The 19,827-nt window shown below is 36.2% G+C and overlaps 1 protein-coding gene across 1 annotated transcript in view; it reads right to left on the bottom strand.

Moving 5' to 3' along the window:
* Positions 1 to 19,620, bottom strand: part of LOC101893471 (dual specificity protein phosphatase Mpk3) — a 35,738-nt gene extending 16,118 nt beyond the window's left edge. The window contains exon 1 of the mRNA XM_011292955.3: positions 17,981 to 19,620. Within this exon, the coding sequence (XP_011291257.3) occupies positions 17,981 to 18,440 (460 nt within the window). The 5' untranslated portion in view covers positions 18,441 to 19,620. The remainder of the gene's footprint in view (positions 1 to 17,980) is intronic.
* Positions 19,621 to 19,827: the final 207 nt, after the last annotated feature.

Here is a 19,827-nt window from a genome sequence, read left to right as displayed (position 1 = left end):
TTTGAAAGTGCTTGACCAGAATGGCGCCCAAATGCATCGATTTCCAAATCTCATTTTGACGAACCCAAAGAAATACAGGGTGAGATGAAAAAACGGCAAGCAACTTCAGACTGCTTTCATTTATAAGACACTCGTCCGACAGCTGTAAAAATTATTCCAGATACAGCTCATTATATTTACAAGCGTACAAAAGCATATTGAGAGTGGGAATTTTCCTGAAAAAGAGTTATTCGTGATGGAATTCAATTGTGATTTCTTTATATTTGGCTGGAAAACCACAATTGGCTATTGTTAGAGCACTCCAGCATTTAAATGTGAATAAATATTTTGTGCCACGTAGCATCGCTCGTTACCGTGATACTGGTAGCGTAGCCCGACGCCATGGAAGTGGACGGAAGAAAACATCGACATCAGCAGAAATGGTTCGAAAAGTAAAGAAGTGACTTGATAGAAACCCCTAGTCGTAGTGGACGAAAAATGGCTCGTAAGCTGAACATATCGCAATATTCCATTCGGCAAATATTGAAAACTGAGCTCGGGGTAAAACCATTGAAATTCTAAAAATTGCAAGAACTTACACCGCAACAGAAGGAAAATAGACTCAAAAGAGCTAAAGAGTTGTTTCGCTTGGCCGAAATTGGTGAACTGCCGAATTTGGTTTGCTCTGGCGTGAAAACATTTGTTGCCCAGCAGTTTGTAAACAAACAAAATGATCGTGTTTACTTGTCAAAGAGGTCAGCTGAAAATGTGCACATTCGGTTGGCCACCAGAACTCAAGAGCCGGCCATGGTGATGGTGTGGGATGCCATAACAGCCGATGGTCGCTCTCTGCTCGTATTAATCGACCGTGGCATAAGAATAAATCCCGAATATTATGGCGAAAATGTTGTGGAGGGTGTATTAAAGCCTTGGGCACGCAAACATTTTGGCCGCAGACCTTGGACATTCCAACAGGACTCAACACCATAGCACTTAGTACACGTCACACAAGAATGGTTACAAAATGAGGTTCCTCGCTTCATTTCCAGCGCACAATGGCCACGAAAATCTCCGGATACCAATCCGTTGGACTATTGTGTCTGGAGTATTTTGGAAAGCAAAGTTGGCATTAAAAAGTACCAAAGTGGCGATCACCTCAAGCAAGCGCATCGCCGGGAATGGGCCAAAATACCGCTGAGCAACATTCGGGGAGCGTGTGACAGTTTCATTGGTCGTTTTTAAGACCATAATTCGTGCCAAAGGTAACCAATTCGAACAAATCTAAATTTATTCTAAAATTTAATGCGATTTCCGACATTTTTCGCTTTCATTCAATAAAATTTAAAAATTAGGGCGTTTGACTTTGTTGCAGTTTTTTCATCTCACCCTGTATTTAAGACAATGCTTTCTTCGACAATATTGGGAATTCGACATTTTTATTTAAAATAATTATCTTGGAAATATTATGTTTTCAAAGTGGCGCCCAAATGCCAAGAAGCTTTATAAGGCAACAACATAACAGAAACTTAATCGGTAATTCAGTCATAAAATTCTTCCCACTACAGTACCTTCACCTTGCTCCGGTTTTCAGGCCATAATTAGCTGATTTGAAAACAAATACAAAAAAACGTTAATTTATTTATAAAACTAATTTGCAAATGAAATAAAATTACAATTCAATTTTATGTTTTGCTGCTTTTATTTTGCGATGAATTATGATTCGCCATAAAACATAAGTGGGCGATTCTTTTGTGCTGGCAAATAATGCTGCCTCCATTCATGCAGTTTTGCATTTTAATAACAAACAAGGCAATAAAAATAATTTAACAAAAAAATAAAAAAACAATACAATATTGAGTTTCAATACAAAAGGCAGCAAGCAAAACAAATTGGAGGCGATTGATTTGCATAAAACAAAAATCAAATTAAATAAAAAATTTATCAAAAAAAAAAAGAAAAAAAAAATAAAATTTGTTTAGCCGCTACTTGGCTTCCAAGTCATCACACCATTAGCGTAGTAGCCGTCGTCGTAGTTGCTGTTGTTGCTGTTGTACAGAACCCCAGCCACAGAATCGTGTTGAGAATATTCAATGATTTTATTGTCGATATTAGAAAGAATTCTCTCAATACGATAATATTTCATAAAGCGGCAGTAATGGCCATCGCCCGTTCGTTTGTTTGTTCGTCTTAAATGGCAGCTAAACATCGCACATCCAACAACAACAACATCCATTATTACTTATTGTAACCAGTCAGTCATAGGATCCGCCATCCCCATCCCCATCCCCATCCCCATTGCCGTTGTTGTTTCTGTTGCATGCCGTAGGGCCTTTTTCTTCTTATTTGCCGTTCGTTCATGGCTTGTTGTAAGATTTCCTAGAAGAATTCTTTTGAAACAGGAAGCTCAAGCTCCAAACAGCAGCAGCAACAACATCAGCGAGAAGGAAAAAACAAAAGTGACAGAATTACTAATAATAGTCAACGACAATGAGAATAGAAGACAACAACGAGAGATACGCCGACAGACGAACAAACAACGACACCTCGACACAAATTGAAAAAGAAAGAGTTAACAATAAAATCACATTTTGTCCCTTAACCGAATAGGGGGAGATTGATTTCAAAGAAAAAAAATGGGGGGGGGGGGCTATTTTTAAAATGAAAATACTGCAAGGGATATGAAATAAGTTAAAGGAGATAATCTAATAAAAGATGGACTGAACAAAAAACGAATATGATATTCTAGTGTTTAGGAATAAATATTGATCTACGATATATTTAGAATAAGAGGCCAAGGCATTTTAGGTGGCTTAAACTAGAAGATCCCAGTAAATGGACAACTTTTTTATATTCCGAGTAGACAAAATTAGGTTGCAACTACATAAAAAGCTTGAAGTCATGGCTAGGCATATTAATGTCAAATTATAATCGAAAACGCGCAGGATTTTACTGAGGCTCTGTAATCCCTTTATTAAATGTCACAAAATATGCCTAGCTATGACTTCAAGCTTTTTATGTACTTACACCCTTACTTACAGATTGATTGGAGAGTATGGCAATGATTTTAAAGTTTTGAATATATAACTCCACTTTATAATTTTCAGCATTATATGCCAAATAGCGCCATCTGTATTACGTATTCCATGACGAAAAAGATGCAAATTATTAAATTATTGAGGTTAGCATGTGTTTCAATCTCGGCTATAACGACAATTTCATTTTCGACATGTAGATGTCATTGTGTATAGAAATTTCAGGTGATCTGTGAAATATGAAACAAGATGTGAATCAGGAACCCCTATTTTCAATTTTCAGCCAATTGTTTTGAAACATATGGACAACATATTCCAATGAACTTAAAATAGGAAATACTTTAATGTGAGAACTGGATGCAACGTAGCGCCATCTGTATTTTAGAATTATGACAATACGCCACATTGGCTGAACACGAATTTATTTCGAAACCAAGAAGCGGGTTATGATGTATTTAGTGCGATCATCGCCTACATCCAGCTGAAATTATTCAATAACCGCATTTTCAGTCAATTGTTTTGGAAAATATACACACTACTTAATCGGGAGATACTCCAGTATAAGAACTAAATAATAAATAGCGCCATCTGTATTTTAGAAATATATAATTTTCACATATTGGCTTGACATGATTATGACATTTTTTAGTGTGACGTCGAGGGATACGAGGTTTAGATCTCGGATTTTTCATATTCTACATCCAGATGTAACAATTTACTGGGAAGTTTACGACGTTTCCATTTTATGTGAAAATACAGGGTGAGAAGAGCGTAGCCCGACGTCAAGGAAGTGAACGGAAGAAAACAGCAATATCAGCAGAAATGGTTCGAAAAGTAAAGAAGCGACTTGATCGAAACCCGCGTCGCAGTGGCCGAAAAATGGCTCGTGAGCTGAACATATCGCAATATTCCATTCGACAAATATTGAAAAATGAGCTCGGGGTAAAGCCATAACAGCCGATGGTCGCTGCCCGTTCGTGTTAATCGACCGTGGCATGAGAATAAAAGCCGAATATTATCGCGAAAATATTCTGGAGGGTATATTAAAGCCTTGGACACGCAAACATTTTGGTCGCAGACTTAGAACATTTCAACAGGACTCAGCACCATCGCACTCAGCACGCGCCACCCAAGGATGGTTACAGAATGAGGTTCCTCGCTTCATTTCCAGCTCACAATGGTCACCAAAATCTCCGGATACCAATCCATTGGACTATTGTGTCTGGAGTATTGTGGAAAGTAAGGTTGGCACAAAAAAATACCAAAGTGTCGATCACCTCAAGCAAGCGCTTCGCCGGGAATGGTCCAAAATACCGCAGAGCAACATTCGGGCAGCGTGTGACGGTTTCATTGGCCGTTTGAAGGTCATAATTCGTGCCAAAGGTGACCAATTTGAACAAATCTAAACTTATTCTAAAATTTGATGCTATTTCCGACATTTTTTGCTTTCATACAATAAAATTTAAAAAAAATGTAAAAATTATGGCGTTTGTCTTTGTTCCAGTTTTTTTTTTTTTATCCCACCCTGTATAACCATATCATCAAAGGTTCGAGCGTTCAGCGTCATAAGGCACATATATCTTCAGCCAGGTGCTTTGTTAACCTATATCTGAAATGGACTTCCATGCTTTTGGGAAATTTGATATAAGGTACTGGTCATGCCGAACGCCATCTATATTTCAATTGCATTATAAATGTGATAGGTATTGATAGGTTTGTGTTCATTCCTCCAGGTTCTGGTACAAACCTCTTTAGAGTAGTCCAAATCCAAAGGAATCTTATGCGCATGAAATAAGACTAGACAAATTCTTTCTCCCCTCGTTTAACCCACCTCGTTATTAAGACGCAAAAGAAGCCAGAAATTCCTTTCAAGTACATCTTTTTTTCCTTTCTTTTCATATTTCTACAACAACAACAACAAAACACCCACAAATGAAATGGAGAACAACAACAAATAAAGAGGAAAATATGCAACAGCAACAACAACAATAACAACGAAGAACATATTTATAATAATTCTTCACAAGACACTTAATTTATTCTGTACGTCCGCTCTTAACTAAGCTTTAAGTATTGACTCTGTCATTTGTGTACGAGCACTGAGTGGTTGGTTGTTGGTGTTGTAGTTGTTGTTACGTTTTGTTGCAAGGCAACACAATATGGTTTGCTGCCTCCTGTGCTTGACCGATTTGTGTTGTCTGAATATATGATGACTGACGATTGACTATTGTATTATGGGGGGTGGGGGCGAAAAAGGGGGGACCGACTGACTGCCTGACTCTGGCTATAGTCAAGAGTACTGTTGTCTGAGTGTGTGTCCGTCCGTCCCTCTGTCTTTCCTTTGTTGTTGTTACTTTTATTATTTGCCCGACGTCCGTTGCGCTCCCAAACAATTGACCGATCCGTACTCACACACACACATCGAAACGACCGGAAATCCCCAACAACACCGTTTATTGTTGCAATTTTTTGTTGCCAGAATTTAGTTCTGTTTTTTTACTTCTTGCCCCACCCCTCTCTGCCTTCCTCCATCAGATGTTATTTTTTATTGGCTTTACTTTTTTGGTATTTTTTTTTTTGCATTTTGTTATTCAGTTTTTCCTTTCATATGCTTTGAACGAACGGACCATGTATCTTTTTTTTTTTTTTTTTTTGAAAATTTCAATTGAGTTTTGAGTGTGAACTGCTGTTTATGATCGTCATTTCTGTTTCGTTTTTCTTCATTGAGTTGCGCGAGGTGTTGAAATGTTTGGTTTTTACCTCCTCCTCCTCATTTTTTTCTAGTTTTTTTTTTTTTTAATTCATTTATAAGAAATAATGAGTTGTGTAGGCGTCGGTGTTTCATGGACCGACATTCATTCAGAAATTAAAACAAAAAAATTGAAAGTTTACATTACTTCTCCTGTGATCGTCGAACAAATTGACTTTATGCGAAACGGAAATTAAAGGTAATAAAGAGAAGTTGTAATTTTTGAGAAAAAAGAAAATTGGAAATTTTCCAATGGCAAAATGTTTTAAATTTCAATTATATACATACAAACATACTTTCATACATTGGTATGTGTATTGAGAGATGCTGGAAGCTGTGTATAGAAGTCCTACGTAGAGAAACTTTAGAAGTCATTTATGATGTATTTTATCTGCAGAAAACCTGTAGAAGGCCTTCTATCAAAAGAAGATCTGTATAAGATCTTCTATCTTTAAAAGATCTGGATAATGTTTTATACCCTTTAGAAGACCTGCAAAAGTTCTTTTAACTGTAGAAGACCTGTAAGAAGTTTTCTATCGGTATAGGGTCTTTAGGATTCCTTTCTATAGAAGACCTATACGAGGTTTTCTCTTCATTTAAGGTCTAAAGAAGGTCTTCTGTATATGGGACACCTATATGGACCCTTTTATATATATTTAGAAGACTTGTCGGATATTTTTCATCTGATGAAGACCATTTATGAAAGACCTTCTTCTACATTTAGTAGGTCTGAAAATGGTCTTCTATTCTTAGAAGATTTGTGTGAGATCTCTTATCTGTAGAGGACCATAAAGGGGCTCTTTAATCTTTAGAATACCAGTGTGAGGCCTGTAAGAGGTCTTCCATATATAGGAGACCTATTGGTTATCTTCATTATATTGACGATCTCTTGTAATTAATTTATCCATGGAAGAAGTGTAGGAGGCCTTCTATACAAAGAAAGCTCCATAGCAGCTCTTATCGAAAAGAAGACCTGTAAGGAGCCTATAACACTTGTAAGGATTTTTCTACCTTTAGTAGTTCTGAAGAAGGTCGTCTATCTTTAGAAAACTTGTGTGAGATCTTCTATCTATGGAAGACTAGTGTGAGGTATTCTATTCGAAGACAGTCTTAGGATGGGTTCCTGCATAGAGAAGACCTGTAAGAGATCTGCTATATATAGGATACCTATTGCGGGTACTCTTTCTAGAGACGCCCAGTTGGATTTCCTAATATATTGGAGTTCATTTATCTATGGAATAAGTGTAGAGGGCCTTCTATATAAAAAAAACTCCATAGGAACTCTTCTAGAAAAGAAGACCTGTAAGAAGCCTAGAAGACTTGTAAGGGTTCCTTAGAAGACTTGTGTGAGATATTTCATCTGCAGAGGACCTTTAGGGACTCTTTCATCTTTAGAAGACCAGTATGAGGTTCATAGAAGGCCAGAGGAAGGGGTTCTACAAATAAAGGTACTGCATTGGATGTCTAAAATATACTGACGATCTCTTGGAGTTCACTTATCAATGGAATAAGTGTAGGAGGTTTCTATATAAAAAAAACATAAAAACTTTTCTAGAAAAGAAGACCTGTAAGGTAGTTTTGAAGAATCTCTTCTATCCTTAGAAGACTCTTAAGAGATCTTCTATATACAGAGTTCGTTTATGAGATATTTTATCTTTAGAAGACCAGTATGAGGTCTCCTATTCGTATACAGTCTAAGGAAGGGTTCCTGCATATGAAAGACCTGTAAGAGGTTTTCTTTGTATAGGCGACCTTTTTAAGGGATTCTATCTATAAACGTCCAGTTGGAAGTCTTCAATATATTTACGATTCCTTGAAGCTATTTTATCCTTGAAATACGTATAAGAGGTCTTTTATGTGAAAAACACAGGATTTCTCCTATCTACAGAAGACCTGAAAGTTTTTTACCTATTGTTTAATATAGGCGAGCTGCCGAACTGCTGAAGAATTCTAATCTATTGAGAACCTGTGTGAAAGATCTCATTTCTAAAAAAACTCCTTAAAGAGTATTTTATGTAAATAATAGCTGTAAAAAGTATTCTATCTCTAGAAGCCCTGTAGAAGATTACCAATGTATAGAAGGCGAGTAGGAAGTTTTCGATTGTGAGAAGTTCTGCTGGAGCATTTCTGTCTAAATAAGACATGTAAGATGTTTAATGTCTTCAAATTACCTAGAGGTACTGATTACCTATATAGGCAAGCTGCCGAACTGCTGGAGAATTTCAATATATGGAAAACCTGTGGAAGATCTCCTTTCTTTATAAACCCCTTAGATAGTCTCCTGTGTAATGAATAGCTGTCAAAGGTATACTGTAGGAGATTACCAATGTATAGGAGACACTCGTCGATTTTTAGAAGTCCTGCTGGAAGATTTCTATTTAAGATGACCTGCTAGATGTTTTCTGTCTTCAGATGAAGTCTTCTTTTTTACAGGACCTTCTGCAAGTTTTCCTTCTCTGGACGCCTGTTATTTCGACCATAGAATGCTAGGATTATCTTCTTAAAATTTCACGTCTTTATATCTAAATATTGCCTTCAAAATACAAATTGCTTCTTACAGTTCTTGTTAGCGTTTTTTTTTTCTCTTTTTTTTTTAATTTTATTGCCCCCTAGTTTTAACAGCCCGCCTGACGTCGGTTTAAGCCAACACAAATCCGTTAATTTTTTTTTCGATTTTTTTGATATTTTTTTGTGATTACCCAGATTCGAGGAGTGTTGGCGTTGCCATATTTGGCACACACCACACACAAAAGTGTTTGAGTTTTTTGTCAATTTTTTTTTGAAAAATTTCGCTATTTTTTTGGTTTCTTAAAATACTTGTTGTTGTCGTTGTTTTTGCTTTAAGATTTTTATTACTATTATTATTATGGAGGTTGATGTTTATAGATATTTAGGCGTTATGTTGATAGATTTTTTGTAAGCGTTGTTTTTTTTTTTTTTTGGTTTTTGTTGTTTGTTTTGGTCTTTGGCTGGTGTGTGGGTTTTTTTAATTTGTGTTTTTTCAGGTTAACCACATTTGACAGTTGTGAGGAGAAAAAAAAAAAAACAACAAAAATATGTAGATTTGTTTTTTTCAAAATTATGTTGTATTATTTGTTATTAACAAATAACGTCATTGGAAAAGAAGAAGAAGAAGAAGAAGAAGAAGAAGAAAAAACTCAGCAACAGGAAAACTGGTGAAATTCAATTCAAAATTATTTTTCTTTGAAGGCTTTCTCTCTTTGTTGGATGGTCAAAACAACAACAAAATAAACGTTGATATGTTTTTTTACTTTTCAAATAACCAATAAACAGCAACAACAACACAAATCAAGTTAATAGGAGTGTTGTTAAAGAAATAAAACTACAACAACAACAACAATTCATGTTGCTCTAACCAAAAAAGATGACATGAACTAAATCCAAAAGATAACAAACAATGAACAAAAAAGGCATTGAGAAAGAGGCCAGTCAGTCAGTCAAGCAAGCAGCCAGTCCGGCGGACGGTGAAACAACAGCCGATCGATCGGTGGCTGACTACCATAACAAACCACCAACTGCCTGCATTCATGGCGACGACGTTCGGTTGGTTCAGTGGAAATTCAACAAGCGTCGATATGAATGTGGCACCATGCTCCAACCATCTACCATACGTCCGTCCTGCCATTCCTATCTCCTCCTCTCCCCTCGCCTACCCTCCCGCCTTCATCAATGCATAATAATAAAGAAAATATAAAAAAAACGAAATAAAATAACCCAAGAATGAAGAAAAATCAGTTAAATTCTTATTGAAGAAACAACAAGAGCAACAACAACAACGAAAAAAGCTAATGAAAAGATATGAACTGAAAATTCCTAAGCAACGCGCCATTGTATTGGCTGATTCTTGTTGTGCTTGCCGTCCGGCCACCATATCTATAAAAGGGCCTTACTCACACACAGGCACACACCAACACAAAGATATCATCCTCATCATCGCCTGTACGCAGCATTTCCACCAAATATGTGCAGCAGCAGCACCAGCACCAGCACCGACTGGAGGAGAGGGAGAGCTGTTGCAACCAAAAGAAGTCAATTCTTGAAAGAATCTTCCAACTTCTGCAGTGATATCGATAGGAACATTTACTCCAACAACTATCGTTGGAAGATTCTGTTCCAGCTCAATAAACGGAGTTTCTGTTTTGCGATAAATTTTTCTGCACAGTGGGCAGGGATTTATCTTCAGTTTAGTAAATGTGTCATAAATAGGCGGCGTGTCACCAAACATGCAAGCAATATCAGAGTCGCTATGGAATCCTGACGCCGTTGTCACATATATTTTGTCTTCTATGAAACAGAGAATGCTATATTGTCTCAACGTGATGTTGTGTAATTTTCAAAAACTCTCTCCTTTTTATGCCACTGTGGAAAGCACGAAGAATGTGAATTGAAAAGAAAAAAGTCCACAAGTCAAGTCAAAAATGTGTCAAAAATGGACGGCATGTCATCCAATCTGGCAAACATGCAAGGAATATCAGAGTCGCTATGGAATCCTGACGCCGTTGTCATTTGTATGCTATGAAATAGAGAATGTTATATTGTCTCAACTCTAATTGACTCTAATTTCCAAAAACTCTCTCATTTTTATGCCACTGTACAAGACACGAAGAATGTGAATTGAAAAGGAAAAAAAAAAGAATCCACAAGTCCAGTCAAAAAGAATTTATATTTGAGCAAAAAAACTCCCAACAAAAACAACATGGACTACAACAACAAGGAACGACCTGTTGATGCGTAAATATCAAGCCGAGCTTTTGGCCAAGACTAACAACACCACGACTAAAAAAAAAAGAAGAAAACTCTAAATGTTTATGATGCCTTGCTGTAGCTCTTAAAATAATATCCGCATGCGCACCAAAGCCAAAGGGAGTTGTTGCATGCAATTCAAAAACAACAACTACAGCTCCACAATTTTACATCACGATTGACCGTCCGGTCGCATCATAATAATGACGACCACGAGGACGATAATAAAAGCCATTGGTGATGATGGCCAATGAGAATGACGTTAAGTTTGCCAACTAATCATGTTGGGGTTTGTTCAAAAGTTAAACGTTGCCATGTACCCACCGAGCGAGCAATGGGTTACTGGACCTATAACTACTACCTGGCCCGTAACAGCAAACCTCGGTTAATGACTTTCAAGGAAGGACGAACGTCTAACTAATGTTAAGTTGTGGTATGTGTCTGGTATGTTGGGGCAAGGCTGTTGCAGTGGATCCTCACGCACCACAAACCCAATATGGTCATGCAGCTCATAAATATAACTTATAACAAAGACAAGAAGAAATCACACACACACACACACTCACAGAAAAATTGGCCCTTTGTTTAAAGAACACAGATCAACAAAGAGAAGAGGAAGACTTAATGATTTTAAGGAATTTTTATTTTCATAATTTCAATGGCTGAATTATTTTAATAAAGCAATTGCTGGAAGATGCGAAATGCCAGTGCATCGCTGCTCTGCTTGCCACGCCATATGTTGTTGGCATATTAAAGTTTTTAAATTGAATTGTGTACTGTGCAATTTAAACGCTTAAATAGCTCTTTTAAATTATTACAAATATGAACGCGTGTGTGTTTGGGCGTCTCTTAAAACCCTTTCTCACTCCCTCCCTCTCTCTCTCTCCGTCACTCTGCAGCTATTATTTATAAACGGAAGTTACTCGTATAATTGTAATAAAATTCTATTTACAGGCCCGCAGTTGATGATTCTCTGTCGTTTTGAATCTAATAGCACTACATTTTTGTTCCAACATAAAACTACCCAGCCCCTCTTCTCTTCTTGCCGTCGCCGCCACCACATGTATGCATGCAGCACTGCAATTGAACGGCTAAACTTTAGCTAGTTGACGACAACGACTGGGTTGCCTGCCAGCCAGCTTGGTCTGGCCTCATGTTTTAGGTTGATTGTCCCAATGGATGGCTGGCTGACTAGCTGGTTGTTTGGTTGGCTGCCCGACTGCAAGATGTGAATGAGTGAGTAATAATATCATCTTTATTTAAATTGTGGTTGCATTTTATTAATTAAAGTCACAAAGTGCACATTTTTATTTTGCAGTTACAGTGGAGACTCCTCTGACACGCTGCTACTCCTCGTTTTGGCATATTTGCATTTTAAGTTAATTGAGTGGAAAATAAGGCTACAATTGAAAGTCATGTCATGGAGAAAGATAGAGAAGAAATGTGCATAGCGAAATGGGAATGACAACGAGACTGTTCAAATACAGCTAACCCCATTTAAAAGGACCAAATTAACATATTTGCATTTAAAGTTAATTTTTTTTTGTACTATTCAGCGAACTCTCTCGTATTGCAGAGAGACAGGTTTAGGTTCTCAGTTAATGGAGAGAAAAAAATAACAAACACTTGGCACAGCAATGTTTCACAAAACTAGGGATGCATAAGTCGACTTTCGACTAATCGACTTTTAAAGTCTAAAATGCAAAGTCGACTTTTGGCGATGGTAAAAATAGCAAAGTGGACTATTTTTCATACGAGAAAGATAACGTATATCGATTAACGTGTTTTTAGTTTTTATTAAAATAGCAAAGTGGGCTCTTTTTCATACGATTACGATAACGTATATCGATTAACGTGTTTTTAGTTTTTATGCTGTATTTTATAAATAAAGTCCTCCAAAGTGTCATACAATCGATCTTATCATCTATTTGACACAAACGTTTATAAAAAGGCTATAATCGAATTCGATTTTGAACTGATTGGACATATTCACCTTTTTCGTTAAAGGTAAACTACGAAAGTTTAAAGGTAGGCTTTTGCTTTCACAAAATACCTGCACAAAATGTGATCAGTATAGTTAGTGATGAAGTTCTAAAAGAACATTTCTCTCGTTGTAATGATATAAGTAAGACCTCAACCGTACATAAAGAAGTATCACATGCCAAGACCTCTATGAAGGTATTGACTACAGGAATCCAGTTCCCAAAAGTGGCTTTAAGGACTAGAAGTTTTCGTTCTCAACAGTAAATTTAAAAGAGAGTTATTATGGCAATGACAGAGAGCAATGACAGTGGGAGATCTCTTCGGCTAGTAAGCTATCATTAATAATTTTTCCGACAAGTGTTTTGTAAAATTTTGCTATTTAACCTTATTTCTACCCATGGTAGAATTAAGAAGGTAAGGTTATGCTATCATTTTTTTTAAGTATTCATTTGACAACTTATCATTGTCTAAACTTATATGTATATCCATTAAAAACAGAAATCAAAGATGAGAGCCTGTTTTTATTCAGTGAAATTTGACAAGGCAAATTACAGAAGATGCAAAGATGGATATGGTTATTTGAAATGACTTTACCTTCTAAATTTTACCATGTTTTTATAGACCTTGTGTTTTAAGGAGATTCTCGATAATATCGCAAAACATTTAAAGACTAAAGAGGAAATAGCTTTTCATTAAATTGGTAATAAATTTAAGAGACAATAATTTAGGAAATTCGCCATAAAAAAATGAATCTCGCCCAATATTCTAAACGATATATTTCTTTACTTGAAGCAGATGTTTAACAAAAAGCATTTATAATAAAATATAATTTACACTTCTCTTCTCACTTCTCTGTTCATTTCCTCGTCTAATTAAAAAATAACAAAAACGTTACAAATATCCCATGTTAAAGTGCCTTGGCAAAAAAAAAACAAAATAAATTAATAATAATAATATTTTATTTATTTATTTTGTTTTTTGTCAAGACATCTTTCCTTGGGTATAGTATGTGATATCTACATCTAACATATATTTATTTTTATAACCGAAAAGATAACAAAAATATCAAGAAATTACTAAAGACAAACACACAGCCGTATACATAGCACATATATAGATAAATAACTCGATAAACAAAAAGAAGGAAATGTATGATAGGCCCAAGAGTTGATGAATTTAATTTTCCCATAGGCTTAAAAGATTAAAATTGTTTGGAAGCTTTTCAGGACATTGACATGAAGGAATTTGACTTTTTGTAATGATTATTTAATATCTACTTACATATCCCTTTATGCCAACAGATCATTTATCGATTAATCAAAAGTCGACTTACATATTCCTATTTGCCTACACATGATGGGATCTTGGTGGACATTATTAAAAGAGTAGAAAAACATTCCTTAAAACCATAAAACAGTCCTGATATTCTTTTAAAATACTTTCTAAATTGTCAACAAGTTTTTATTACTTTCCCCTCAAAATTACTCCAAATTAATTTTTTATTTATATTTATATTTTTATAAAATATAAGCAAGATATACTTAACATATTTGCATTTAAAGTTAATAATAATACAAAATGTGTTATTTTTTAAAAATAAATCGACCAGACACAGTTGTGTAGGGCACTCCTACATTGCCCGTCTGCGTATTTTTATGCATCCGCCAATGCACGAGGGCATAAAATGCGTAAAATTACAAAAGCCCGATATTTTTATGATTGCATTGTTGTAATGCAGCATTCCGCTTAGTTTTTTGTTCTCCGTTTTGCAACGACTTAAAACAAATATGAAATTAAGAAGAAAAATAGCTGATATAATGAAATGACAACTAAATTAATGGCATCTGGTTGATTTTAATTTAAATAATTTCCCCCGGTTTCCTGTGTGTGTGTGAGTGAGGTTATAGATACTACAAATTGTGTAAATTGATGCATTGTTGGAGGGGGAGGTAAGGAAGGAAAGGATCCATACAACTCATACTCATAGCCACAATAAATACATATTTTCCATGGAATTACAAAAAGCTTAAGAATAGAACAATGCCAGCGAATGAAAGACTAGTAGAACATTTCAAAGAAAAAGCAACAACAACACTAAGACAGTATGAAACGCTTTAAGGCTTCATATTCTAATTAGGTTCCCATGGCAATGGCTAATGGAGAGCAAAGGAAGTTCTATAAGTGATGGGGTGGTTGGCTGGGTGGGTGTTTGTAAAGTGGAACAGAGGCCAGGCAAAAGGGTTATTGAGCTTTCAATTAATTGAAAAAAAAAAACCAAAAACATTTAATAATAGAATCATTCACATCTCCTGTTTGTGCTCGAGTAGACAGCAGCTCGCCACAGTCACGCGTATCTTATCTTATGCAATTGTTTAACAAAAAAAAAGCAAAACAACACTGAAATTAAATAGCTTTTATTTACTTTTAATTTGCACAGAAAAGCGCAGCAATCAAAACAAAAACAAATCTATCTTATCAATGAAAATTGTGGTGGTGGTGAAATGCCTGGGAGAGCAGGGGCGCAAAACCTAGAGATAGCCAGGCGGCCTGAAGATGTTGTGTTAACAAATACCTACTCATAAATAAATGAAATTAAGTCCGTAAAATAAATTAATAAATTTATTTTCCTCCTTTTCAAGATAGTTCGTTGATGGGGGGGGGGGGGGGGGGGGGTGTGCTAATAGTTGTTGACACAATAATCTAAAGAAAGGGTTGGGGGAGTAGACAGTTGTGGGTATATACCTCCTGTTCTAGATAACCCATATATGTACCTATACAGCTATAGTTCACATGTTTGTGGGCAATATTATTCTACCACCATTCATTTCCAGTGCACATTTCTTTTAGTTGTTGCTTTTTTTGTATTTATTTCCATTTCATAGATAAAGTCATTGTGTGTCAATCACAATTCATTCATGCCAATGAAGAGTACGTTTTATAGGCAAAATCTACAGCAAAAGAGAGAAAGAGGAGGTTGTGAGTGTCAGAGAAATAAAGAACAAACACAAAAAATCTACAAACAGCATTGAACAGAGAATGATTAAATAATGACACATACTACGTACCACCGAACGGCAGTCTGTCTGTCGGTCTGTGAGTCTGATTTTTTGTTTGCTGTTTTTTTATTTTCGTTTTTGTTTTTTTGGGAGGAAGTCAAATGAACGAAACAATTCGGTTTTTGAGATCATTCCCATTCATAGACATCCGGAAATTAATAAGAGACAGAGAGTGGAGAGAAAGAAAGAGTGCGCGCAAATACCCAGTTAGATGGACATGACAATTTCAATTATCATCTCAAGTATGTTTTCTCTATAGAGAATAGCGGTATAACACTTAATTTAGAGATTAACTCTTAATTGTGACGGAAAATGTTTGTCATTTGCTTTTTTTGGCAAGGAGAATGCCACTTGCCATGCAAAGCCTTATATGGGCATATAGGAAATGTAAATTAATGGGGTTTATAGTACCGTATTCAGAAAGAGCCTACATAAAATACATTCTGTGAAATAAATGACAATGAGTTTTTAATAAAAAAAAACAACGAAAACGTTTTTTTAAGATATTTGCATTTAAAGTTATTATTTCCAATATCATCGATTCTTAGCGAAAAATTACAAATTGCACCACGGATTTATAACTTACTGTATAGAATTGACCCAAGACAAAGAGAAAATAAAATAATTAGCATTTTTTTAAATTAATATCTTCTCTAAAATAATACACCTATTGCTGGCATGATCACTTCTGTTGCCGGTTGCATTGTAAAATATCAAAATACACCTGTCAATGTAAATTAATCTGCATAGAACTTTTGGGGATAGAGGATCGTCTAAATGCCTCCAAAAAGAAGGTCTCAGGTTTTCCCTTTGAACTTTTCACACCAAATCTCTGGTTGGGTTGTTTAATATACTAACAGGGTGAGATGAAAAAACTGCAACAAACTTCAGACTGCTGTCATTTCTAAGCCACTCGTCAGACAGCTGTTAAAATTATTCCAGTGACAGCTCATTATATTGTTTACAAGCGTACAAAAGCATTTTTGTGAGAATTTTCCAGAAAAAAGTTATTAGTGATGGTATCCAAGTGGCTATCGTAAGAGCACTCCAGCATTTAAATGTGAATCAATATTTTGTGTCTCGTACCATCGCTCGTTACCGTGATACTGGTAGCGTAGCCCGTCGTCAAGGAAGTTGACGGAAGAAAACAGCAACATCAGAAGAAATGGTTGGAAAAGCAAAGAAGCGACCTGTTAGAAACCCGTGTCGCAGTGGGCGAAAAATGGCTCGTGAGCTGAATATATCGCAATATGCTATTCGCAAATATTGAATGGAATGAGCTCGAGGTAAAGCCATTGAAATTCCAAAAAGTGCAAGAACTTACACCGCAACAGAAAGAAAATAGAGTTGCTTCGCTTGGCCGAAAGTGGTGAACTGCCGAATATGATTTTCTCCGATGAAAACATTCGTTGTCCAGTAAAATAATCTGGATGGTGTATTTAAGCCTTGGGCACGCAAACATTTTGGCCGCAGACCTTGGACATTCCAACAGGAATCCGCACCATCGCACTCAGTACGCGCCACCCAAGAATGGTTACAAAATGAGGTTCCTCGCTTCATTTCCAGCCCACAATGACCACCCAAAATCTCCGGATACCAATCCGTTGGACTATTGTGTCTGGAGTATTTTGAAAAGCAAGGTTGGCACTAAAAAATACCAAAGTGTCGATCGCCTCAAGCAAGCCCAAAGCTCGCCTGACTGTTCACTTCTTCAACCGTTTTAGAATTTTCGTTGTTCGTAAATCTTAGATTGAACTTTTCCAAAATATCAAAAACACATAAGGAAGTCGCTCGAATTTGAGTTGTTGGAGTACCTTTGATTGGCAGAAAAGTGGTTTTTTCCAGTTAATCTAGATATTACAGGGGAAAACTCCTTCATTATGTTTGACGAAAATAATTTTTATATAATGTTTTGATTTATTTTTTCCTTTTTTATTCAATATCCAATGCATTTTCTCCCCCCATTTCAAAAAAATCAGCAAAATTAAACATGCCGCCACCAACTACCCTCGTTAAAATCGCCTTAAATAAATTTCGACTGCTTGTAAATTGTGTCAATATGATAAGTAAACAGTTTTTTTTCCTTTCGTTAATTCGTTACTGTAACCAATTAGGAGGGGTTCCTCACACTCACAACCACCGGCTCGGGAAATTAGTGCACGTACTTTAAAAGAATTTCATAAATAAACAATTTTTTCTTTTGTTTTTCCATATCAGAAAAAAAAGAGCAGCAGCATATTTGGTAGATAAGAAGTCGTTGACCTACGCGCGCGCTACACATGCATACACATGTTTACACTTGACCACTGACTGGGTCGGTTGGAAGTAAACCAACAATCAAACAAAAGAAAAAGGAAAGGTAACAGAAATCCCATTCACATGACAACAATGTGTGGTTGACAGGTTGGAAGACTTACCTCTTAATGAAACCACGCGACAACCATCCTGCTTGAGACGTTTGTGCAAGACATTAATGGTGGTATCGGGACTAACACCAATCACCGGTCCCCCACCACCGCCAGCCGATGAGGTACTCAGGTCCATGGACTGGCCACAATCCTGTTGATTACCCACACCCACATCATTGTAGAGCACAAACAGGCTAACCTTATACCCATTGTGGATGCGCTCCTTCAGTTCCGGCGATTTTATGGTCGACAAAAGATCTATTTTGCCAGCCGCCAAACGCCTCAGCATTATGCTGGGTATTGAAAAGTTGACGGCCGAGCGTATATGGCACTCACTGAACTCATTGGAGCTGCGACAGTCCAATATGATCAAATCTTTGGCATCACGTAACGACGAAGAGGCTGATATGGAGCGCAGCTTCGTTTGCAGCCACTCCTTGCTGATCAATTCGAATTCCGTTTCGGGCATTTTGGGCAACGACTAATTTTGGCTGCTGAATATGTCCCGAAACACCCAAATTCACACTTTGCAAAGGAGGGATATTTTTTGTTGAGTGTAACGATTACACTATTGTTGTGTAGTTATTGTTGTTGTTGTTGTGAAATAAGATGTGTGTTTTTGTTTTTGTAGTTGATGTTGATGTTGGGGTCTTTGTATAGTGTGTAGTATTGCTGCTGCTGCTGCTACTGTTGTTATTCTTCTTCTTCGCTCCTCCTGCTTCTCCTCCTCCTCTTTTGCACTGCTTTTGCTGCTGCTGCTGCTGCCGTTTCAATATTTTTTTCTTATTATATTTTCGCTGTTTGTTTGTGTCAACTTGACATTACTCATGGCTTTTTCTTCTTCTTCAAGAACAGCAACAACAAGAACGACGATGAACGAACGATAGATTACTTTTATTTTTGTAATAAAAACACTGTTTTGTTGTTTTTCTTTCCTTTTTGTTTTTGGTGGAAAAAAAGACTGTTGTTTTTTTATTTTATTATTTTCTAATGTGTATTAAGCGGCTGCCTTTGTGGAACTTATTTTTTTTAATTCACTTCAAATTATTTTTTATTTATTTTAAATCGAACTCAAAAACATTTACAACGATTTGTTTTACGAAAAATTTTGTTTTTTTTTTTTGTAATTTTTCTAATATTTTACATTAAAAAATAGGTATTTTATCATGTTGTGCTTTATCTTATTTTTTTTGTATTTGTTTGTGCTTTACTTTTTTTTGTTTGTTTGGAGATTTTGCTGCTACTTCCTTTTTGACTTTTCCTTGTTGGAACACAAAAACAACACTTTGTTGTATCTTGTTTTTTATTTTTTTTTATTTTTCTTCTTAAACACCAGAATTTTCTGCTTTACAAAATGTTGCTGCTGCGTTGGGTTTCTTTTCTTTTGTGAGATTTTTACAAATTACTAAAAAACGAGAGTAAATCTTTTATTTAATTCTTTTCCATTTGTTTTGTAATGCGGTTTTGTGTTAATTTATGCAAATTTATTTTATTATGATTTGTGTTTTGTATATTTTTTGGTATTGAATTAAAATTTTTGTTTTGTTCAAAGGCACACCACACCAGAGAGCGAGAGCTACCATACGTCGCGTAGAAAACAAACCATCAACGACTACAGCCACGATTGAAGTGATTTTTATCCAATTCAATCCAACACTTTGCATTGTGTGGTGCTGGCTGTGTTGTGTAGCCTGCCGCCGCCGCAGCAGCAGCAGCAGAGCGAACAAACGAGTGAGCAGCAGAGCTCCACAGAGCAGAGAGTTGAGAATAACAACAAAAAAGAAATTACCAAAGGCACACTCACATAACACTGATACCCATAACAATGGCATGGAGAGATGCCATATGGTTTCGAT

This window comes from Musca domestica, unplaced genomic scaffold, assembly GCF_030504385.1.
Source record: "Musca domestica strain aabys unplaced genomic scaffold, Musca_domestica.polishedcontigs.V.1.1 162, whole genome shotgun sequence".
NCBI lineage: Eukaryota > Metazoa > Arthropoda > Insecta > Diptera > Muscidae > Musca > Musca domestica.
Note: the sequence above shows the minus strand (reverse complement) of the source record. Positions and strands in the feature narration are given on the sequence as shown.